This window comes from Palaemon carinicauda, chromosome 8 (assembly GCF_036898095.1).
Source record: "Palaemon carinicauda isolate YSFRI2023 chromosome 8, ASM3689809v2, whole genome shotgun sequence".
Taxonomy (NCBI): domain Eukaryota; kingdom Metazoa; phylum Arthropoda; class Malacostraca; order Decapoda; family Palaemonidae; genus Palaemon; species Palaemon carinicauda.
Genome location: NC_090732.1, coordinates 131333835 through 131359555, shown reverse-complemented (window position 1 = coordinate 131359555; position 25721 = coordinate 131333835). Strand labels below are relative to the sequence as shown.

The following is a 25721-nucleotide window of genomic DNA, read 5'->3' as shown; positions in this document are numbered from 1 at the left end:
AGCTATCCCATCTTGCAGTAGAGACTCTGAGGTGGACCGAAATCCACTCGATAACACTATCAGCTCGCTTCATTCCTGGCAAGAGGAATGTGCTCGCCGACAGTCTGAGCAGGGCCTCGCAGATAGTGAGTACCGAGTGGTCTTTAGATCCTCGGATAGCCAACAAAGTCCTGACTTTGTGGGGTTCCCCGACTGTGGACTTGTTCGCGACAGCTTTGAACTTCAAGCTGCCCCTGTACTGCTCCCCAGTCCCGGACCCCAAGGCACTCTGGCAAGATGCTTTCCAGCAACGGTGGGACAACATCGACGTGTACGCCTTCCCACCGTTCTGTCTGATGAGAAGGATGCTCAACAGGACCAGACTATCGGTCAACTGTTCGATGACTCTGGTAGCTCCGCTATGGCATCACGCGGAATGGTTTCCGGACCTTCTGCAGCTCCTGTCGGAGCTCCCGAGGGAGCTTCCTCCACGACACGAGCTTCTCAGACAACCCCACTCCGGCGTCCCTCACAGGGCCGTAGCCTCGCTTCGGCTTCACGCCTGGAGACTATCCAGCGTCTCCTCGCGGAGAGAGGCTTTTCGCAACAGGTTGCGAAGAGAATGTCTCGGCACCTGCGAAGGTTCTCTGAGGGAGTCTACCAAGCAAAGTGAAGAGTCTTTTGTGGTTGGTGTCGTGGAAGGGGTATCTCTCCACTCGATGCTACTTTTCCAGCAATAGCGGACTTCCTCGTTTATCTGCGGGAAGAAATGCGCCTTTCTGTCTCGGCAGTGAAAGGCTATCGCTCAGCCTTAAGCTTGGCCTTCAGACTGAAGGGCGTGGATATTTCTTCATCGCTAGAACTCTCTTTACTCATACGTAGCTATGAGCTTACCTGCCCCCAGTCGGAGTGAGACCTCCTCCTTGGAATGTGGTTCGAGTCCTCAGGTCTCTTAAGAGACCTCCCTGCGAACCATTACGCCAGGCCTCCGATTGTCACCTGTCTTGGAAGACGGCTTTCCTACTCGCTTTGGCTTCGGCCAAGCGGGTTAGTGAACTTCATGGTCTGTCGTACGACATCGCCCATTCAAAGGGATGGGGGGAGGTAACGTTCAGGTTCGTCCCTGAGTTTGTTGCCAAGACTCAGAATCCTGGAGTGCCGGATCCTCGGTTCGACTCTTTCAGGATCGCGAGTCTCCGTTCTGTAACAAGCGACCCAGACCAGCTGCTACAATGTCCAGTGAGGTGTCCGAGGCTCTACTTGAAGTGAACGGCTGCAGTCCGTCCTCAAGTGCGAGCTTTGTTTGTGAGCACAGGCAGGACTAAGAGGAGGGTCACCAGGAACACCATCTCAGCATGGATTCGAAGGGTTATCCACCATGCCTTGAATCCTGACCCTCCTCCGTTACGTCGCCCTCGGGCCCACAATGTCAGGGGTATTGCTACATCCCTGGCCTTCAAGAGAAACTTCTCTGTGACGCAGGTACTTCAAGCTGGGGTCTGGAAGCGTCAGACGACCTTCACAGCCCACTACCTGCAAGACGTAACCCACAGGAGCCTCGATACGTTTTCTATCGGCCCTGTGGTGGCTGCACAACAGCTGGTCTAACCTCAGGCTCCTTTTTGGACAAGTAGCAATAGGTTGAGGGCGTTGTTACCCGGTCTTAGTCTGCGTGAATGAAAGAGTATGTCTGACCCTTACTTCTTTCTTCATTCTCCCCTCTCTTGGGGAAGCAGCATCCTGGTACTCGCATAGCTGACCTCGACCTCTGCAGGTAACCCATGCTTCTTTGTGCTCCTAGTATTAAGCTTAATACTGTTGCGTCTCCCATACCCTGACGAGGTGGTATTGGGAACGTCCTATCCTAGAATTCCTATCTGAAGGTCTCAAGGTCAACTTCATAGGACGAGTCACACTCTCCTTCACACACTGCTTATGTAGGCCACTCGTTCCTAGCGATGCTAGGAACTTGTGAGGTACAGGGGCTCCCTTTCTCTAGTGCTGCTCACTGAGGGATCGAGCCCCCGGGCAAGCCGAAGTCAGTAAGGCTGGGGACTTTCCACTCTTCCTAAGGGGTAAGTCACCCAATGTAAATAGCATGGTTTGTATTTCGGTTACGGAACAAATGACAAATTCGAGGATAATTTGTATTTTTCCTAACCATACAAACCTTAGCTATTTACACATATGTGCCCGCCATCCCTGATCCCCAAGTCAAGTCCTACCTCTAAGGGAAGTGAAGCAAGTGTGTGGGGGGAGGAGGGGTAGCAAGCTACCCTTCCCCTACCCCCGCTAACTAGCGCGGGGGTAATTAACCCTCGTTAAAACTATTGGCTCGTCATTTCAGCTGCGCTAAAAGGTAAACCCAATGTAAATAGCTAATGTTTGTATGGTTAGGAAAAATACAAATTATCATCGAATTTGTCAGGTATTTTCATAATAAAATAAATTTTTTAACATACTTACCCGCTGGTTATATAAGTTATAATCCCACCCTCCTCCCCTCTAGAGACCAAGGGGCATGGAAGGTCTAAATTGGTTGGAATAGTTCGGCCTGTCTACCGCGAGGGCTCTAGTATACACCTGGCATATCTGCGATTGCCGCGAGTTTTTGAATTTCTGCCGGGCGTCCAAGGACTTTAGCCATTCTTATATAACCAGCGGGTAAGTTCAGTATGTTAAAAAATTTATTTTATTATGAAAATATCATTTTTACCTTTTACTAACATCGTGCTTGTGTACTGTGTATTGCTCGAGGATTCTAACACATGAGGAAAGGCCCTAGCGTGTCGCCGAAGATGTGCTTCACCTTCATGAGTGCTAGGGCAGTGGATCCTCATGAGCTTTGCTCCTGCTTCAGAGAACACTCCTGCAGTGTTGGGGAGTGGTCACCCTCCCAGTGGGAAAGGTATGGTAGGAGGCAGAAGTTGAAGAGGGAGTGTTCCCACTTGGGTTCTCCCTCGACGTTGAAGAAGTCAAGACTTCCTTCTTCTACCCCCTGTACTCTCCCTTCTGACCCTTCTCCTTGGCCACCTTTGGGGAATAATTGGAGAGGAGTGGTGTTTAACTCTGGGGTAAGGAGTTTCTTTTGTTTCTTTTGTAAAAAGAGGGTCCTCCTCCTCAGTGTGAGCCTTTACTTTTTCAGGTGGATGATGCATTTGGGTTGATTGGCTCCTCTTCAGAGAACTGTTTGAAGCAAGCCCTTTTCAGGTGGACACCAGCAGCAGCCTCCATCAGGTCTGCCTTCGAAAGAAGCCAGCCCTTCTGTGTCTGTCCCTTTGCCTGCAGTTACCTTTCTATCACCCTTGGAGGCTTCGGAGAGAAACGTTCCTCCCAGGAGGTCTTCACGTGTGCAACCCCCTTCGTCTTCACATCATCGAAAATCGGAGGATATAAGGTCCAGGAAGCCAGTGCATAATGCTTCTCATCGTCGAAGTCCTCTTTCGGAGCATAACTTTGAAGTACACTCACAGGGTTGCTCTCATCAACCTCTAGCAGATACTTCTCTCTTAAGAGGACCGTAGACAAGCCTCCTGTGGGCAGTTTACTCTTTCTAGGCCTCCTAGAGATACCTCTTCATCAGGTGCTTCCACCTCACGTGCCTCACCCATGAGCACCTCCTTCAGAGAAGCCACCAGTTGTAATACTACCGCTCACGTGTGCAACCCCCTTCGTCTTCACATCATCGAAAGTCGGAGGATATAAGGTCCAGGAAGCCAGTGCATAATGCTTCTCATCGTCGAAGTCCTCTTTCGGAGCATAACTTTGAAGTACACTCACAGGGTTGCTCTCATCAACCTCTAGCAGATACTTCTCTCTTAAGAGGACCGTAGACAAGCCTCCTGTGGGCAGTTTACTCTTTCTAGGCCTCCTAGAGATACCTCTTCATCAGGTGCTTCCACCTCACGTGCCTCACCCATGAGCACCTCCTTCAGAGAAGCCACCAGTTGTAATACTACTGCTTAAGAGTTATACAGTTTTACATTGGACCCCTCTCTGGGTGCGGCTCATTTTCCCTTTTGCCTACACATACACCGAATAGTGTGGCCTATTCTTGCCACATTCTCCTCTGTCCTCATACACCTGAGAACACTAAGATTACATAACAGTGTTTCTTTGCTCAAGGGCTTAGTTACTGCAATGTAATTGTTCAGTGGCTATTTTTCTCTTGGTAAGGTTAAAAGAGACACTTTTAGCTGTGGCAAGCAGCTCCAAAATCAAACCATTGTTTTTTAGTCTTTGGTAGTGCCATAGCCTCTGTACCATGGTCTTCCACTGTCTTATTTCTCTTCTTGTTATTTTGAAGTTTTTATAGTTTATATATAATAGGGTCATTTTAATGTTGTTATTCTTAAACTTCTCATGTTGTATATTTCCATATTTCTTTTTCTCACAGCTATTTTCTTTGTTGGTGTCCTTGGGCTTATAGCATCCTGCCTTTCCAACTAGGGTTGTAGCTTAGCAAGTAGTAGTAATAATAATAATATTAGTAATAATAATAATGATAATGATACTAATAATACTGACTCTCATCATGACTCAACCTCTAGACGAGCCTCATACTGACAAAGAACTCCTGAAGGTGGCTCCTCCCATCAAGTCTCAACTTTCGGAACCGAACACGCTCCACCCTGACGTGCCTTACTCCAACCCGCCTGACCCCGAAGCGTTTCACCAAGACTCACACAGGGACAAGATAAGAGTTTCCTACGTGCTACTCCTCAACGCGTGCAGCCAGAAGATAAGTCTCCTGCGAGCTGTACACCTGAATGTGCCGAATCGCAGTCTTACCACCATACTCGCTTGCCTTCTAAATACTCATCACCCAGTAGGTCTTCTCCTAAGTGTGCTATCATTTAACGCTTGCCCTGGCAATAGACACATGTCCTCTAGACACACTTCAGCTGGACACACTTTGCGTTCTTGCTTCCCTACGGTTCAATTTGCATCCAGGCATGCTTCTAGTGAGCTGCCTGAAGGTGTCTCCTCTGATCATGCTTCCCCCAGACAGCCTGTAGTGAGGAAGACGAGCCCTATTGCATATCCTAGCTTAGTTCCATTGGCAGTTAAGACATTTCTGGCCCAGATGTATGCCAGATTCCTTGATCTTCAAATCGTCCCGATCAACTTGGCCTATAGAAGATGCAATAGGAGTAGATCGTAAGTGACTCCGCCCAGATGGGACACCAGAAAGTGGAGTCACAGAGGCTCTTTATCTCCCAGGGAGATATCCCTGGCAGATAATTATCCCCTTTCTCCTATAGAAATTGTGACTATCTCAGCAATGGAAGATCGATTATTTAAAAGCTACAACGGCATAGGTTGGAGGGAAACTTGCTTCTGACCTTCCAGGACCATCACGTGAGAAGCCCCACTCCTCTAGTCATCTCTATTCCTTGGCTGCGGCCTCCTGTCATAGTAGAAAGACTACAATACCAAAACTAAGAGGTCTTCCAGTCTACCTAAAGATCCCAGACTTGCAAGAGCCACCAGGGAACTCCAGCCTGCAGGGGAAACGAGCCGTTATACCGTTTGAGCACTTCTTCCTCCTCAGCCTATGCTTAGGTTGGAGGATCAACACTTGGATGATGACTACAACCCCCTATGGAACCGACCGGGTACGTTTTCCGAGGCAGATGACAATTTTGGACCAGATTCAGACTATTCTGACAGGATTCTACTAAAGCTAGCATCCCCAAGGCCCCGGATATGAGGGGTGAGTCCGACTCCATCCTTCTCCGGGTACTCCACTGTATCCGGAGGGATGCACCCCTTCTCCACCCAAGTGTAGAATGTGGGCCATTGATTGCCTTTTTTGAGCTTCCAGGAGCTTCAGGCCTCGTTTGGAACTTCCGTGGTCTATACTGGAAAAAGAAGCCTTGGATAAGGTAGACTTGCAGGCTTCTGCGAAGAAAGACTGAAGGTAGGGAAGTCTTCCTGCCTTACTCCACCAGCTTTTGTCTGGCAGAGGAATTACTACCAGAAACAAATACAGTAAGTACATTAATAAGCTCCATTTGAGGTACAGTACTGTACAGTATAACACTTCATTGACATTGTATGGAAGGAAGGGTAAAACTGCTTGTTGTGTATATTTTATTTTTGTTTATAATACTTAAGAATGAGAGGCATAAAGTTGGAACTTACTTGTGTTAAACAAATGTAAAGAGAGGTTTGTTCCGTAACTGGAATACAAACGACGCTATTTAATTGGGGTATTACTTTGGCGTAGTTGAAATAACAAGCCATTGAATTTTAACGAGGGTTAACTACCCATACCGCTAGTTAAAGGGGTTAGGGGAGGGTAGCTTGCTACCTTCCCCCCTCGCACACCTGTGATTGAGCTCACTTTGCTTTTGGCTCGGATGGTGAACGGACGTTGCCGCTCTTTATCCTCGCCAGATATTGGCAGCCATTAATGACTTTTGCTTTTTCTTTTTCTCTTAGTGTGTGTATGTGAAGTTGACTTCTGCGACCATGCGCACCTGCCCTGGACTCTCCAGCCACCCTTGTGGGACATTTATATCGGTGGTGGAGACTGATCCTCACACCCTTTGTCCTGTAAGCATAGGTCAACGGTGTGATAGCGTAAATAAGTGTAATGAGTGTAGGGAGTGGTCTTCCTCCCATTGGGAGAGGTTTAAGCGACGGCGGAAGAAGAAGTCCAAGCGGGATATTTCTCCTTCAAAGGTTCCTTCGAAAGGAGAAAACCCCGAAGCCTCTTCTTCCGTCTCCCGACCCTCCTCTGAAGCTCCTACTCGTTCGGCCTCTTACAAGAGACCGTCAAGTAGTAGCGTAGACCAAGTTAATGTCGGCCAACCCCGGTTCTCGAGAAATGATGTTGCTTCCTCTAGCGAAGCGGCCCCACCTCTTCCCCCTGGGTGAGGCCTTGTCACTAACCCCTCTTTTGTAGATTTGGTCTTCCTTGAGGCTTACGGGTCCGCCCTCTAAGGAAGCTTTGCTACAGTTCATCCACATGGGTGCTTCTGTTCAGCCGTCATCGTCGCCGTCAGAGGTAGATCCTCTGACCGTCGTTGACATTATAGTGTCAGAGGTGTCACATGCGATATCATCCAACTCCTCTGCCCCTCCAGACTCTCCAGCGGTTGCTACCGACTTAGTTTCCCCCGTTCCTGCACATCCTTCGAGGGGGAAACTAAGTCCAACGCCTTTTCTCTCCTGCAAGTGTTTCTTCCCCTCGGAGGACTTCACTCGTAGAGACTGCTGCGGCGCACGGTCAGCTTGCTGATCCAACGCCCCCCAGAGGGCACATTCGTCGGAAAGCTCGCCTCCCACTTCGCCTTACAGGTCTCCCTTCACCATCGTTGAAGAGACGCCTCTGGTTCATCATCGTCGCAGCCATCCCCTGTAGAGGAGCCTCCGCTGCAGTCATCTGACAGTCATCCATCGATTGTCACTGCTCTTGCAACTGGTCCTGTGACTTCGGTCCTGGACCTCTGCGGATCATTCGCGATTCCCTTCGGTGGATGCTCGCCCTTACAAAGGGCACATCCCAGTTCCTGACCATCCACCCTTCAGACCTGCCGATCTGCCATCACTTCCTGTCACCGGTAAAGCCTCTTGAAGCTCTACCAAAGTGCGCAGTTGCACGCCATCGCCCCGCAGCTCGCCAACCTACAGGACATCAGCGCTCACCAGCAGCTCGTCAGCACTCTACAGCGCTTTGGCACACCCCTTCAACTGCTCGCCCTCATAGAAGGCAGCAACATCATGCACCTGAGCTCAAACGCCCAGGGTCGCCCACGCGCCAGCGCACTACTGCGCGCTTGCGCTCTCTTACTCGCCCACAGTCTCCTGCGCATCAACTATCTTCTACGCGCCCACGATCTCCTACGTGCTAGTGCCCTCTTGCGCGCCAGCATTCTCCTGTGCGCTAATACACTCATGCGCGCCAGCGCTCTCCTACGCACCAATTACCTCCTGCGTGCCAATCATCTCCTGCGCACCAGTGTTCTCCTGCGCGCCAATTCTCTCCTGCGTACTAGCGCGCCAGTACTCACCTGTGCATCAACAAGTTCTTGCGCGCCAACACTGCAGGGGAAACAACACGCGCAATCCAGCGCTCACCTGCTCGCCAGCACTCCCCTGTGCGCCAGGGCTCTCCTGGACATCCGCGCTCTCCTGTGCGCCAGGTCTCTCATGCGCCACCACTCGCCTGTGCGCCACCACTCGCCTGTGCGCCAGGTCTCTCATGCGCCACCACTCGCCTGTGCGCCAGGTCTCTCATGCGCCACCACTTGCCTGTGCGCCAATTTTAACCTGCTCACGCGCGCCAATACTCTCCTGCGCGCCAATATTCTCTTGCGTGTTCGCGCGCCAATATTCTCCCGTGCACGCGCGCCTACAGGCACAGGCGCAGGAACTACACCCTGCAAGGTCACCATCGCCTCATTCCCCTCCTCGCAAACGCATTCCAGCGCAGCCTGCGGGAGAAGGGAAACAGGCACAAGCAGAGGGTCCAGGATCCTTAAACTGCCCTCTAAGGCGGACCCACCTATTACGGTGACTCCTCGTTGGGGACCTTCAGTCTCTTTCCCTTCAGGGTATCTGTCTGACAGTGCATCAGTCAGTCGGCAGCCTTGGTTCAGTGCCCTAGTCAGAGCTGTAACACAGGCATTGAAGCCTGTCCTGTCCGACCGCTCATCAGAGCAGCCTATAGCTCTGGACTCAAGACACGGAACCATTTCTTCCTCTACCACTTTGAAGAGGAAAAGAGGAATTTCCGACGCGGTCACTTCCCCGAAGGTGAAGCCGACTCCGTGGAGACCATCAAGGCTAGTCCCTCCAGTATCTTCCCAGGGATACTCTCCCTCCCTGTTTGATGAAGACCATCCTTCACCAAGGGACTCACGCGAGGAGACGCACTCCTCCATCCCTCCGTTGGAGGAAACCTCCCTTCACGCGTAGAGTTCCCTCAATCAGAGATCAGGAGGGACACAACACTCAGGCCTTCGATGTTGGAGTCTTACCTCCTTCCTTGGAAGGAGTCCAAAGACTCCAAGACACTGCCAAAGTCCTCCACCAGAACTAGAATGGAGATAGCCAGCCAGCCACTCGAGGAATGTCCGCAACTCACCCCAAGAAGAACTCTAGGGGATAGAAGGAGACTTCACTGCGAGTCCAACATCAGGAAGAGACCAACAAGAATCAGAACATGCATTCTGGCAGGTTCTGACTCTAATGAGGGTTCTCAATGGGTTTTCTGACCCAGAGATACTTCCTCGAGAGGGAAAAGACACGGTCTTAGACTGCGTCTTCGGCACTCGGAAACCCTAAAAAATCGGTGCAGCCCTGCCCTGATCTCAGGGGTTGAAAAGTACCGGGGATAAGATCGCCCAACAGCTCTCCGAGTTTGCCTCCTCCAACCGTGCTGGCTCTACGAACAAGCTCCTCCCACCTCCTCGCATAAAGCAGATGAGGTACTTTTGAGATCCTGGAGGAGCCCAGTACAGCTCTTCCACTTCACCACTCTCCGGAAGAGCTAACCGGGGGAGTCCCTCTTGAGAGAGACTAGCCAGCAGGTCTCGTAAAAGGTCACTAAGTATGCGATGCAAGCTACTTCGTGGCTGGACATCTGGTTAGGGACCTTGGGTATCCTGATACGATCCGAGGATTTCTCCAAGGAGCGTACCAGGAAGGCAATGGAGACCTTTTTACTCTCAGGCACTTGCACGATCGAGTTTCTAGCCCACCAAGTTTTGAACTTGTGGGAAAATACTATCTTGAAACTTTGAGATGCAGTGTTTGAGAGGTTTCACCAACAGGTCCCCAGCGTCGAGATAAATAGGCTCAGACATTCCTCCCTAGAGGAGGCCCACCTGTTTGAGCCTAAGGACGTGGAACTTGCTGCTGAGAGATGGAGGAAGTCTCATCGAGACTCCCTCCTCCATAGGGCTTTGACATCAGTAGCGAAGACAACGGTGTCTAATAAGCCCTTTCCTGTCAAGGACAGGAAAGGCAAAAAGTCCTCCAGGGGAGGAAAGAATCCTAGAGGGAACGGCCGGGGCCCCAAACGCTAGGATAGCCACTCCTCCTGCGTTTCTACCAGGGGGGGATGCCTACAAAGTTGGTCAGACAAGTGGAAGCAACTCAGAGCAGGTTTCTGGACAATCTTCATGATCCGTCTAGGATATCACGTCCCGTTCATAACATCTCTCCCTCCCCTGACCAGGAATCCAGTGTCAATAGACTCCCTTGCCATGGGATCGGCAAGGGGGCAGGCCCTTCGGGCAGACGTCCAGACCCTGTTGAAGAAGGGCGCTCTCCAAGAGGTCCTCGACGGGTCCCAGGCTTCTTCAGTCGACTCTTTCTTGTAAGAAAGGCGTCTGGAGGCTGGAGACCAGTCATCGACCTCTCAGCCCTGAACAATTTTGTCAAACAAACTCCATTCAACATGGAGACAGTAGACACGGTCAGACTAGCAGTAAGACCGCAAGACTTCATGTGTACACTGGACCTAAAGGACGCGTACTTCCAGATCCCAGTCCATCCGTCTTCAAGGAACTACTTAAGATTCAGCCTAGACAACAGAAAGTACCAGTTCAAGGTGCTGTGCTTCGGTCTTTCCACAGCACCTCAAGTTTTCAGCAGAGTGTTTGCCCTAGTGTCATCTTGGGCACACAGGATTGGCATCCATCTCCTCCGCTATCTGGACGGCTGGCTAATCCTAGCAGACTTGGTGTCAACCCTTTTTCAACACTGAGACAAACTTCTGAGACTTTGCCAAGATCTGGGGATCATGGTAAATCTCGGGAAGTCTTCTCTGCTTCCTACACAGAGACTGGTATACCTAAGCATGATTATAGACACTATTCTCCACACAGCCTTCCCATCAAACGACAGGATAACAAGGCTGAGAAAGGTCGCAAGACCTTTTCTCAGATGAGAAGAACTTCTTGCCCAAATGTGGTTACGTCTCTTCGGTCACCTTTCATCGCTGGCCCGTCTAGTTCCCAATGGTCGCCTCAAGATGAGTTCCCTCCAGTGGCAACTCAAAGTCCCGGTGGAATCAGACTCGCGATTCCCCGGAAATCCGGATCCCCATGGGATCAGCGGAACTGACAGACCTCCAGTGGTGGGTGGCAGACGAGAACCTACAAAAAGGAGTGGATCTTCTCTTCCTCCCCCTGGATTTGATGCTGTTCTCAGACGTTTTAAAAAAAGGGTGGGTCCCCCACATGCTACACCACATTCAGACCTCTGGTCAGAGTCAGAAGAGTACCTCCACATAAATCTCCTAGAGATGAAGGCCGTCTTTCTGGCCCTTCAACAGTTCCTGGCGGGCCACTCAGTGGTGGTGATGAGCGACAACACCACAGTAGAGGCTTACATCAACAAGCAAGAAGGTACTTTTTCGCAGTAACTATCCCATCTAGCAGTAGTGATACTGAGATGGGCCGAAATCTACTAGATACCACTATCGGCATGCTTCATTCCAGGCAAAAGGAATGTGCGCGCCGACAACCTGAGCAGAGCAGCTCAAATAGTGAGTACCGAGTGGTCTTTGGATCATCTAGTAGCCAACAAAGTCCTGACTTTGTGGGGATCTCCGACTGTAGACCTCTTCGCAACTACCCTAAACTTCAGGCTCCCGCTGTATTGTTCCCCAGTCCCAGACCTCAAGGTTCTCTAGCAAGATGCATTCCAACAATGGTTGTACAACATCGACGTCTAGGCCTTTCCCCCATTCTGTCTGATGAGGAGGGTATTCGACAAGACCGGAACATGGGTTGATCTTTTAATGACCTTCATAGCTCTGCTATGGCATCACGCAGAATGGTTTCCAGACCTTCTGCAGATCCTAACGGAGCCCCCAAGATAACGCCCTCCGCGACATAATCTACTCAAACAACCACATGCCAACATATTCCACAAAGCTGTAGCTTCGCTACGACTTCACGCCTGGAGACTATCCAGCATCTCCTCTCTGAGAGCATTTTCGCCACAAGTTGCGACTAGTATGTCTGGATACCTGCGTAAGTCATCAGCAGCAGTCTACCAGACAAAGTGGAAAGTCTTCTGTGGTTGGTGTCGTAGAAGGGGTATCTCTATTCTCGATGCCACTCTTCCAGCAATAGCGGAGTTTCTCGTGTATTTTTAAGAAGAAATGTGCCTGTCAGTCTCAGCAGTAAAAGGCTATTGCTCAGCCTTAAGCCTCGCCTTCAGACCGAAAGGAATGGACATTTCTTCATCGCTAGAACTTTCCTTACTCATACAGAGTTATGAACTTGCCTGCCCTTAGTCAGAAGTGAGACTTCCCCCATGGAACGTGGTTCGAGTTCTCAGGTCTTTTAAGAGACCTCCCTATGAACCATTACGCCAGGCAACCGATCGCCACCTGACTTGGAAGACGGTGTTCCTGCTAGCTTTGGCTTCGGCCAAACGAGTCGGTGAACTTCATGGTCTCTCATACGACATCGCCCATTCAAGGGGATAGGGAGAGGTAACACTCAGCTTCGTCCCCAAGTTTATTGCTAAGTCTCAGACGTAGCGGATCCACGATTTGACTCCTTCCGGATTTCTAGCCTCCGTACTGTAATAGATGACCCAGACCATCTCTTACTTTGCCCAGTGAGGAGTTTGAGGTTGTATCTTAAGAGAACAGCCGCAGCCCGTCCCCGTGTTCCAGCACTATTCGTCGGCACAGGAAGGACCAAGAGGAGGGTCACCAAGAACACCATCTCAGCATGGATTCGGAAGGTCATAGAACGTGCATTGAATTCAGACCCTCCTCCTTCATGCCACCAAAGAGCTCATGATGTCAGGGGCATAGCTACATCCCTGGCATTCAAAAGAAACTTCTCAGTGACGCAGGTTCTTCAAGCTGGGCTGTGGAATCGTCAGACCACATTCACATCCCACTACTTTAAGACGTGACCCACAGGAGACTCGATACGTTCTCTATCAGTCCTGTGGTGGCTGCACAACAGCTGGTTTAAAACCTCAAGCTCCTTATTGGACAAGTAGCAGAAGGTTGAGGGCATTGTTACCCGGTTTTAGTCTGCATGAATGAAAAGGTTTGACTGGCCCTTATTCTTTTCTTCATTCTCCCCTCTCTTGGGGAAAGCAGCATCGTGGGTTCTCTGCAAAGCTTACCTCAAACCACTGCAAGTAAACCATGCTCCCTTGTGTACCTAGTATCAAGACTAATACTGTTGCGTCCCCATACCTTGACGAGGTGGTATTGGGAAAGTCCTAGTTACACAGTTTTTCCTTCTAAAAACTCGGAATAACTTTACCTGGACAGTCACACTTCTATATACCTCAACACACAGTTTGCGTAGCTAGGTTTTAGCGAGGTGCAGGGACTCCTTATTGTTGAGTACTGACATACTCAGATAAGGAGCACCCGGGTAAAGCCAAAAGCCAGATTGGCTGGGACGTCCACACTACCTAATGGGTGAATCACCCCTTTTAGATAACGTGGTTTGTATTCCATTTACGGAACAAATGACAAATTCGTAGATACTTTGTATTTTTCCTAACGATATAAACTTTAGCTATTTAAGCAAACTTACCCGTCAGCCCTATCCCCCTTGAAGTCCTACCTCTAAGCAAAGTGAGCTCAATCACAGGTGTGTGAGGGGATGCGGTAGCAAGCTACCCTCCCTTAACCCCCCCCCCCCAACTAGCGGTATGGGTAGTTAACCCTCGTTAAGATTAAAGATTAAATGGCTCGTCATTTCAGCTACGCCGAAAGTAATAACCCTATTAAATAGCTAAGGTTTGTATAGTTAGGAAAAATACAAATTATCTTCAAATTTGTCATATTACTGTAATTTCCTCCACTTCCCCACTGGTTAGGTTAGGTCAGAAGCTGTTGAATATGCTCTAACTTTGTATACTGAAGAATATGTTAATCGTCTTGCCATACAATGCCATCTATATAGCAATAGTATACTAAAGGGGGTGTCAATTAGGAATGGGGGATAACAGGAAAATTTTAAAGGATAGACTTCGACACAAGGAAAGCTTTGGAGGCTAAAGTCATATGAACTTCAAGTGAGTATTGTACCCTATATAGGTATAATCAATATCATCAAATTTCTATTTTGTTCTGTTTTTTATGCTGATTTCCTCCTCTTGTGATTTTAGGCAGGACATCAAGCACAGTATCATCAGCTGGATATTGATAACATTGAAAGTATTAAGAAGTTTGCTGAATATATCAAGACAAAATATGGAGGTTTTGATGTCCTTGTAAATAATGCTGCTATTGCCTACAAGGTATGTATTCTATCTTTTGTTTTTGTGCTTTTCATACTGATACTTTATCAACTTTGTTGTTTTGTTTATTATGTAAATATTTTGTGCAGAATATTTCAATACTAATATGCTGTATAATCCTATTATAGAATGCCGCAACTGAACCATTTGGGGAGCAAGCTGAAAACACCATACGTGTCAATGTCATTGGAACTCTGAATGCCTGTCGAGAACTGTTTCCACTTCTTCGTCCTGGAGCTAGAGTTGTTAATATCTCAAGCTCATGTGGACATTTGTTAAGGATTAATGGAAGTGAACCAGCAGCTTCAGCCTTAAGAAAGAAATTTGCATCACCAACACTAACTGAAGATGAGATTGTTTCTTTAGTCAATCAGTTTGTTGAGTAAGTGCCTAATATTCTTGTAGTCCTAGGATTTGAAAGTTGATTTATATTTAGTTTATTTTGAGTATTAAAGTTATTTTTCAAAAGATATTTGGAAATAGAGGTCATTCGAGATAGTAAAGTCTATAAACAAAAGTGTGTTATTGAATTTTAGGTGCTTGGGTTATTAATTTTCTAAATGAAAATAGGTGTATCTTTATAAGATATTGACAAGCTATTGGGAGAGGATACCTATGGTGAACTTTTGCATGTTTTAATTGATAAAGAAAATAAGTTTAGTGAGATTAAAATTTTTATCCTAGATCTGGATACTGTATTAGATTTTAGCATCGTCCTTCAGTTCGCTCATTGTGCATGCTGTGCAAGATTTTTCATTATTTCAATGAAACATTTTGAAATTTTATGTATCATTCAGTCATCAGTTAATAATCATTGGACAAAATAGAGATACAATAAACAATAAGTAAATGAACAAAGTAAAACCTCTTCTTCCAATTGAAAAGACACACAAGATAATGAAGCGCTTTCGTAAATAACGCCTCCCCCATCTGCTGCCATTTTGATTACTTATTTTCTTCATTCTGCTTCTTCAGAGTTAAGTTTTCACTCACTTCTCTGTTAGGAATTATAGTTATGTCCTCCAAAGTTGTTAAGCTAAGATTTTGTGCAGAATGCAAAGTGAATACAGAACTGTAAGGTATTGGCAAGTACTGTGTCGTTATCAGAAGATCTGATGCTTTCTTATCTGGAGTTAGTTGCGCAGGTTGAGAATCCCTTATCTGGAATTCCTCAGACCAGAAATATCTTGGATTTTGGATTTTCATCGAATTTCGGAATATTCCTATAGTGAGGTTCATGAACCTCTTGTTTTATTCTTATGAAGATTACATATTTTCATGTTTTTGGATTACTGTACTGAAAAGTTTCAAATAGGTTTGTATGCAAAGTACATTATTATTATTTGATAAAAAAATTTTCGGAAGCTATAATCATCTTTAATTTAGCATCTCTTTGCATGTGGTAACACAAGAAAGGCCTACATTACGACGAATGTGTTTGCATGAAGAACTACTGAATAAGGTAGTGGGTTGGCCAGGGCACCAGCCACCCATTGAGATACTACCGCTAGAGAGTTATGGGGTCCGTTGACTGACCATACAGTACTATTTTGGATCCTTCTCTCTAGTTATGGCTCACTTTCCATTTGCCTACAAATAAACCTAATAGTCTGGCATATTCTTTATAGATTCTCCTGTGTCCTCATGCACCTGACAACACTGAGATTACCAAACCATTCTTCTTTGCTCAAGGGGTTAACTATTGCACTGTAGAAGAGAGACTTTTTCTATGGTAAGCAGCTCTTCTAGGAGAAGGACACTCCAAAATCAAACCATTGTTCTCTAGTCTTGGGTAGTGCTATAGCCTCTGTACCAGTCTGCCACTGTCTTGAGTCAGAGATCTCTTTTTTTAAGGGTACACTCGGGCACACTATTCTATCTAAAACTAGTTCCAGGCAGAATATCAAGAATGAGAAGTCTCCAGTGGCATCTGAAGACCCATTGGTCTCAAAATATTGATTCCCCATTCTTGTCAGTGGAGCTTCCAGCTCTGATGATAAAAGATCTTCATTGGTGGTCAACCAGAGAGAATACCCAAAAGGGCATTCCCCTCCAAAGCCCCAGTCCGAAGTTAAAACTCTTTTCGGACGCATTGCTACTGGACTGGGGTTCCCACCTAGGCCCGAAATTAGCATCAGGAGTTTGGTTCCTGATAGAACAAACTCTCCATATGAATCACCTGGAATTATTAGCAGCCTGGAAAGGCCTAAAATGATGTGTAAAAGATCTGCAAGGACGAGAGGTGTTGCTGATGAGCGACAACTCCACAGCTGTCTCGTACATCAACAAACAAGGGGGTACTCGGGCAAGGGACCTCTGTCTGCTAGCAGTCCAGATTTGCCAGTGGGCAGAAGGTCGCAACATTTCTCTCACAGCCAGGTTTATTCCGGGCCGGAGAAACATCGTGGCGGATCAACTGAGCAGGCATCCCCAAGTGTTGAGTGGCGAATGGTCTTTGGATCCTCTAGTAGCAAAGACAGTAATAGCTTTGTGGGGTTTCCCCACAATAGACCTGTTCGCCACCTCTGAATGTGAAACTTCCCCGCTATGGGTCCCCAGTTCCAGACCATCAGGCAAAAATCCAGGGCGCCCTTCAACATTCTTGGGACAACCTGGACGCATATACCTTTCCACCCTTTTGCCTGCTCAGAAGGGTGATCAACAAACTCAGGACCTCCCAGAATTGCAAGCTAACCTTAATAGCTCCAGCATGGCCAAGCAGAGAATGGTACGCAGACCTTCTTTCCCTGCTGGTTCAAGTTCCAAGGTTTCTGCCTCCAGAACCCCTTCTGCTGACGCAGCCACACAGTAGTGTCCCCCACAGGAGAATCCCCTTCCTGAAGTTTCACGCCTGGAGGCTGTCCAGTCACTCCTCAGAAGCAGAGGCTTTTCAGGGAAGGTGACTGAGCACATGTCCAGGTACCTGCGCCAATCTTCCACAAACCTCTACCAAGCAAGATGGAGAGTGTTTGCAGCTTGGTGTAGAGGGCGAGGCGTGTCTCCACTCGATCCCTCTCTTCCATTAGTGGCAGACTTCCTTTTGTACCTCAGGGAGGAGAAACTCCTCTCAGTCTCGGCAATTAAAGGCTGTCGTTCAGCCTTAAGCCTCATCTGCTCATCTGTAGACTGAGAAGGGTTGACCTTTCCACGTCAGAAGATATCACCTTGTTGATTCGAGGTTTTGAGAGATCTTGCCCCCCAATTGAGATTAGACCACCACCTTGGGATGTGTCCCTGGTCTTACGTTCCTTGAAGGGTCCACCCTATAAGCCATTAAATAGGACCTCTGACTACTTCCTAACTCTTAAGACCATCTTCCTAGTAGCTTTGGCCTCGGATAAAAGGGTCGGTGAACTACATGATCTATCCTACGAAGTCACCCATTCTAGAGGATGGGGGGAAGTCTCGCTCAACTTCGTGCCAGGCTTTGGGGCCAAAACTCAGAATCCTTCATCGGCCGATGAGGGGTTTAGAGAATTTAAATTTTCCAGCCTCAGTAAGATAACACAGGATACTGACCAATTGCTACTGTGCCCAGTCAGGGCGCTAAGGAAATACCTCGAGTGCACCAGACCTTTCAGACCACGCCTCCAACATCTCTTCCTCAGTACCAACAAGGTAAAGAAGAGAATCTCTTGCAACACCATCTCTTTCTGGCTCAAGAAAGTTATTGCGAGAGCCATTCACGGAGACCCAGAGGCAGCTCAACCCAAAGCCCATCAAGTTAGGGGAGTGGTTGTCTCACTGGCATTTAAGAAAAATTTTTCAGTCTCCCAAGTCTTAAGAAGTGGAGTCTGGAAACGCCAATCTACATTCACCACTCACTATTTAACCGATATGACACATAGGTCTCTAAACACCTTTTCGATAGGGCCTATTGTGGCAGGTCAACAGGTGCTGTAGCTACCTTACGCCCTTTCAGGGGACAGTAGTCATTGGTCGAGGATTCTATGTTACACTAGGTTTTTAGAAGGACATCCATCTATCTTCTGCACTTCCTTCTTCCTCCCATCTGGGTTTCCTAGTCTGTAACCAGTTTCAGCTGGACTCGCCAATGGAAATAAGGTATGAAACTCATCTGACTCCTCTCACAGGGTATAAGTTATAGGTTCCCCTTTTCAAGGTCTGGGGAATCCTAAGTATGATAGGGTCCGAGTCGAATGTTTCCAATCCTCTTCATCTTGAAACATTTGTTTCCACGTAATTACAAACTTTCAGTCGTGCTAAGATTATGGGGATCTACAAAGAAAAGTTTAATGGGAGATTTTTTCGTCAAAAGAGTCTAGTCTGAGGACTATCTTCCCTAGGAATAGGGAACTCCTCGACCACCCTGACCTCAAGGCTAAGTCTCCTATAGTAAAGAATGAGGGTTTGTATCTAGTGTAGGAACAAATGACAAACTTATGATAGAGTTTGTATTTTTCCTAACATACAATCCCGAATTCTTTACACAAATCTTCCCTCCGTCACCGCCCCCTAAAAATAGTCCTAGCTAGAATCCGATTGAAGGTATTCAGTAGCTACCGACTGGCAGTCCCCCACCACTAACAGGTGGATAACTACCGGCCGGTCGTTAGCGACCTTGTTAAGGTTTTCTTCCGGATTTTCCAGTTCTCGCTAGAATATCTCCTATATTCGATTTCGATTGTAGGAGGAGATATTCTATAGTAAAGAATTTGGGTTTGTATGTTAGGAAAAATACATACTCTTTTATAAGTTTGTCATTTTTCCTTGTTTCCTTTCCTCACTGGGCTATTTTTGCTGCTGGGGCCTGTGGGCTTATAGCATCCTGCTTTTCCAACTAGGGTTGTAGCTTAGCAAGTAATAATTATAATGATAATGAAGGAAATCAAATGTAAATCAGTGCAAAAGAAATATAATAATAATAATAATTTGTAGCTAGAATACCTGTTACATATATGGTCAAAACAGAGAGAAAGAGAGAGTAACTATGTTTACATTAGTGGGTATACCATCTTTCAAGCTTTAGTTCTGTAATCTAGTTATGCTAAGTATGATACTGTATATAGATTTGTTACTAAAGCTCTAATTGGGTTACAATACTATTTATTGTTTTTCTTAATTGAGGGCCTTAAAACCAGACCCTCTCAAGTGTCACCTTGGCTAAAACTGTTTCATACTACGTTGGATTTGTTGGAGCTTCCTCTACGTAGCTATGATTTTGGATACACTTTATTTCCAAGTACAGTATATAGGGTCGAAATTCCCCTATAAAAGACCAGGCAGCTAACATCTTCACAGGTGGGTGTTTGCAGCACCTGAGAGGCATCTCAATCATAGTTGCATAAGTCCTTCCTGAGGTCAGTGTCCAATGGGAGATGACACTGCATGGTGCGTAACCATCTCTCGCCTAATCAGGTTTCTTCCCAGTAGGAAGCGCATTTCAATAGTCAATCACCACCCGCCATATATACCTCTCGTAGGAATCCACAGTTTTCCTGCTATTTGAAGGATTTATCCATGTTTGTCAACATCTCCGCATGTTTGTGTTGAAATACACTGAAGTATAGTAATAATGTTACACTGTGTGCATATTTACTGGAAATAGAATCTTTAGAAGAATAAAAAATTTTTGCAAAACAAGGCCAGGAGATTGTTACAGTTTTTCTAGGAGCCAGTATGAGAAAATCAACACCCTGGCAGTCTGCTTTGACCTCCAGATAATATTACCGTCCCCCAAGTTGTCACATGGAGCAGCGCACACGTGAAAAGCTGGCAGATAATATTACCGTCCCCCAAGTTGTCACATGGAGCAGCGCACACGTGAAAAGCTGGACTTTTACAATTTCTTTGTGACAAATGTGAAAACTAATAAGTCAACTATGTTTGGCTGGCCTGAAGTTTCAGGCTAGAGAGGCAGTGTAGAGGTGGCCAGCTACCTTTTAAAAGTACCTTGAGCTTTTTCATAATACTTAAGAGGAGACCAGTCTATTCCTAGTTGCAAAAAACTCTGCTGGTCAGAATAAAAGCATTAATTTGTCCCTAGTGCTGTTGCGACTAGACTAGTATTTAAAAAAAAAACTATTCTAGATAAACCATGTATCTCTTGCCCCGGATCACTCCTATATTCCCTGTGACTGGCACACCATGATAGAAACAAGGGACTATTACATAACCCTCATTCGAGATGTATCCCAGACTGGCTTCAATGTTGTCGACGTGGAAACCAAGAATTTGGCAATGTCAATGTGCTCGATAAATTTATTACTAAATGTACCCCACGAGGAATGAACTTCGGTGATGCTAGGATTATACAAAACTTTCCTTATCACGAGGGCTACTGTGTGAAAGAGACATATAGTGATACGGAGGAGTTTGAACTGGTCAGCCTGTTAAAAGGTAGTAATAAGAAGTACTCGCTGCAAAAATTCAATTTGAACACAATGACCTTGTGGCCAAAGTACAGTGGGCCAATCGCCAATCATGCTCGAGTCCACCAAGGTCAAACACCTCAAGACCTTCCTTATATTACTGCTAATATCTTCCAGTACTACCGAGATATTCTAGCACATTATGATGCTGCTACAGATATGGCAGATCACAGCAGTGATGATGACGAATCTGATGCCAATAGCAACTTGATAGAGTACGAGTAACCACCAGCCTGTATCCCTGTCCCCAATTTTCAAATTCTTTATCAGATGTATAGAAATATTATGGTGAGTTAAGGTTTTCCATAGTGTACTATAGTATTATTTTTGATAATACACTGACCCTCTTTACTACCTCCATCTATTATTTTCATTATTATTATTATCATAATTAGTTAGTATATAACTATTACCTGTATTATTATTATTTTATTGATAATTTTACTGATAATAATGTTGTTGTTGTTATTATAATACAAGGAAGGTGTATTGAGTTCAAAAACACCATTTATTTATGTTTATTTCACTAACAACAATTTTTTGTTTGCAACATGAAAGGGATGTTGCATTTTAAATGCTTGCATACAAGTGCACCATACAACTTATTCTAAATTTTTTGTTCAAAGACTTCTGAAGAATGGAGCTTAAATCTGCAACTTGATTGAAATTGAAATCTGTATTAGAAGTGGAATTACTGTGAAAACCTTAGAAGTGTTTTTCTCCTTTTTTTTTTTTAGATACAGTGGAACCTCTACATCCGAACGTATCTACATCCGAATGTATCTACATCCGAATTTTCCAACATCCGAAGTAAAATTCGAGCAAATTTTTTACTCTACACCCAAATTTTATTTCGACACACGAAGTAAGCAATTTTCGTCGTACCGGTTGTATCCGAATTTTTCGACACGCGAAGTACAATTCGAACACGTTCCTACTCTACACCCAAATTTTTTTTTCGACACCTGAAGTAAACAATACTCGTACGCGTAGTCGGTGCTCATAGCGCCTGATGTGTTTTTTATTTCCGCCGATAGAAGGCAGCACTTCGACCTCGGAGGGACCCTCAATTAGCGTGGCTTGGGACATTCTTCTGTTCTCGGCTTTGTGTGGTTGTTCCCTGTGCGTTCTGCTATTAAATGTGTTTTAATCGTCATGTTTTATGTTCATCCTTTTACGGTATTTTACGTAAATCATGGATCCTAAAAGGCTTAGTTTCGCAAGTGGTAGTGGTAGTGGTGAGAAAAGGAATAAGGAAATGCTTTCATTAGAAGTAAAGCAAGGAATTATTGAAAAGCATGAGCGTGGCGTCCGTATGAGTGAACTTGCAATAGGTTCGAAGCAAATAAAAGAGGTGTTAGGAAAATATCAAGACGTGGTCGACTTCATCGACAAATACCATCCAAAGAAATTGCAGGTTTGTCGTGTAGTTGTGCAGTTTGATGATGTTTCCCTAACTTATTTTCGAAACATTCTGAAAAACTGTACCAAGCAACTTTCTATCGATAGCTTCTTTAAAAAAACTACGAAGCGAACTCGTGATGAAGAGGAAGGAAGTGGTTCAAAGAAAACGGCAAAGAGTGAAAAGAAAAAAATTCAATCAATTTTAAGTAGAGAGTGAAAGAGATTAAAATTAATCATCAAAAAGAAAAAAAGAAAATGTAAAAAAATATAAAATATAAAAATAAAAAAAAGATAAGCTAAGTTATGTTAAAGTTCACTTAGTGTAAGTTAGAATAAGTTAAGGTAGTGTACGTTTATCGTAGTTAACCTCTCTACCTCCTCGCCGCCCGTCCGTCTCCTCTCTGCGTAGCAAGACCAACAACACCTGCGCTGGAGTTTCTAAGGTAAAGTGATGCTAAAAACCCGTTTCTTATTTATAATTTTTTGCTAATTCTTCTTTTTTACATGTCTATTATCTAATTTAGTGTGTATTATTCTCATGGGAAATTATGTGTAGTAGTTTATTAAGAAGTTATCATAGGTTTTTGGGCTCAACCACGGATTAATCCTATTTCAATGTATTCTTATGGGAAAATTCGTTTCTACATCCGAACATTTTCTACATCCGAAGTTGGTTGTGGAACGGATTAAATTCGTATGTAGAGGTACCACTGTATAGCGATTGTGCAGGTATGGTTCTATACGCCTCAATTAAGCCTGCTTTGCTCAAGTCTTTTCTTCTTAATTTTATATACTGTCTTAGTCTCTTGCCATTTTTATCTTGTTATTAGTCAATATAGTATTGTATCACCAACTAGACATTACTTGCACATTAACTTTCTTCAAGCAGAGCTATATATGACCACAAAAGAAGTTACTGTACGGTATTTACTTAGTTTAGTTTTTATTTATAATTGATGAGTGATATTGAATGGTTGAGGAGATTTAGGTTTATTTAAGGGAAGTAACCCAATAGCAAAATAAAGCCACTAATTTTTAAGTGTCAAAGATGCCATATAAAAAAATCTTATTGTAATTACCTAATTTTGATTGGTGTTCACAATTAGCGTGTTCTCGGATTTAAGAAATTTCTGTATTAACCATTGCTGAATCATCATATAAAGAATATATTAATAAACATTCATCATCAACATCTCCTACGCCCACCGACACAAAGGGTCTCAGTTAGATTTCACCAGTCGTCTTCATCTTGAGCTTTTAAATCAATACTTCTCCATTCGTCATCTCCTACTTCACACTTCATATTCCTCAGCCACGTAGGCCTGGTTATTCCAACTCTTTTAGTGCCTTGTGGAGCCCAGTTGAAAGTTTCGTGAACTAATCTCTCTTGGGCAGAGCAAAGAGCATGCCTAAATCATCTCCATCTACCCCTCACTACAATTCATCCACACATTGCACTTGAGTAATCTTTCTTATAGTTTCATTTCTAAAGTTGTCCTGCCATTTAACTCCCAATATTCTTCTGAGGTCTTTGTTCTCAAATCTACAAACTCTGTTGGATAGGGTTTCATTGTCATACCATGACTCATGTCCATACAGTAACATTATTATTATTATCATTACTTGCTAAGCTACAACCCTAGTTGGAAAAGCAGGATGTTTTAAGCCCAAGGGCTCCAGTAGGGAAAATAGCCCAGTGAGAAAAGGAAATAAAGAAATAAACTACTGTACAAGAAAATTAATTAACAATAAAATAAGATATTTTAAGAACAGTAGCAACATTAAAATAAATCTTTCATATATAAATTATAAAAACTTAAAAAATACAAGATTAAGAGAATAAGATAGAATAGTATGCCTGAGTGTACCCTCAAGCAAGAGAACTCTACCCCAAGACAGTGGAAGGCCATGGTACAGAGGCTATGGCACTGCCCAAGACCAGAGGACTGTGGTTTGATTTTGGAGTGTCCTCCTAGAAGCGCTAAAGAGTCTTTTACTCTTAAAAGAGGAAAGTAGCCACTGAACAATTATAGTGCAGTAGTTAACCCCTTGAGTAGAGAAGAATTGTTTGGTAATCTCAGTGTTGTTGGGTGTATGAGGACAGAGAAGAATACGTAAAGAATAGGCCAGTCTATTCGATGTATGTGTAGGCAAAAGGAAAATGAACCATAACCAGAGAAAAAGATCCAATGCAGTACTATCTGACCCATCAAAGGACCCCATAACTCTAGTGGGTGGCTGGTGCCTTGGCCAACCTACTACCTACAATAAACGTTACTCTAGGATAATTAATTTATCCCCGATTCCCAATAACATACCTAATTTATTACCATATGGGCAACCTTGATACCTCCTATTCCATACCACCATTGGTAATGTTGATGGCTGAAACAAGAGTTCACTCAACTCTTCTTTCAGTTGTTTGAGCTCTCAAGTAGTTAACCCTTTTTGCCCTTTATTTACCTCAAGCATTTAGCAATTGTGGGTTCTTTTTATACCAACTGTTTAATAAAGCTTTTTGATCGTTGGATTGATGTTAATCAGGTGGTCAATTGTGCAACCATAGTTCTCTTCATGAAGTTCTCATGATTTGCCGATGCTCCCCTTTCCAATCTAGTCAGAAGCCACCTCACCTGCGTGATTCGCATGAATTGTAAGGTATTTTATGAAAATGCAACAATGCAGAGGTAAGGTTTTCTTCCCACAGCAAATTGTTTTGCTCTTGGCCCAAAAATAAATACCTGTGTAGTTCGGTAATCATGTCATTGCAGCTGGAAGGGCTTTTGAAGATAAGAGAAAAGGCCATGGTTAATGAGGAATTTTTGGTTCTTGGCCTTATTCCCCTTAGGGTGCAGGGGATTCAGAGACTGCTTGTACTTCGCCCCCTTCCATTTCAACTGTTTGCTTTTTCCTATGGTTGCCGTGGACGAGGGCTTATGATGCTGGTTTTGTGGGTTCCGAGATCCTTGGTGGCATAGGTTTGATCCTTCTTCACACTAAATTTAAAATCTTGTTCAACAAAGATTTTACTACTGTATATGCTGTTAAGTATTCATTGACAAGAAATTAGATTTACCTTTTTTTATAAATGCTGATAAAGCATTCTCTTTCAGCTCCCCATCAGGTACTTACTGCAGGTATCCAAGGTAAAGGCTCAACTGAGCTCCCCTCTTGAGAACCCCAACATATCATAGGCCTATGGGGTGGACAGGTCTGGGTTGGTGGCTGACGGTAAATTACGTATCAGTAAAGGTTAGCTTAAAAGCGTTGTTGAAAGAGGAAGGATTGGGGGAACACAATATGATCTTGTCACTTTTACCTTCCTTCAGATCCAAAAAGTTTTTAAGACTAAGAGTCAGCCTTAATTTTTGTACATTCCCCTTCATTAAAAGGAAATGAAAACTATTCAGTTGTATTTGGACAAATCAAGGTAATAAAGGTAGTGCCCCTAATTGATTCTGTTGGCTGAGGGTCCATATTAACAGACCAAACAAAAATTTGATCACAGAAGCAAAGCATGGTGTTAGATCCAAAAATCATTAATGCTTTAGAGTGAAAGTGCATAATATCAGGAGTGTATCTATTTCCGTGATTTTTGTAGAATTTTTATTGGGAAAATTTCTAGTAGCAGCTCAAGTAGTGGTTTGCATTTCATTATCTTGAAAGCCAATACAATACAGCATTGTATTTTTCATTACT

The 25721-nt window shown here is 44.9% G+C and overlaps 1 protein-coding gene across 3 annotated transcripts in view; it reads left to right on the top strand.

Annotated features, from left to right (window-relative positions):
- LOC137645937 (carbonyl reductase [NADPH] 1-like) overlaps positions 1-25721 on the top strand; it is a 69829-nt gene that overhangs the window by 27280 nt on the left and 16828 nt on the right. For all 3 annotated transcript variants that reach the window (XM_068379003.1, XM_068379004.1, XM_068379005.1), the window contains 2 exons: positions 14095-14226; positions 14355-14608. In XM_068379003.1, coding sequence (XP_068235104.1) covers positions 14095-14226; positions 14355-14608 — 386 coding nt within the window. The remainder of the gene's footprint in view (positions 1-14094; positions 14227-14354; positions 14609-25721) is intronic.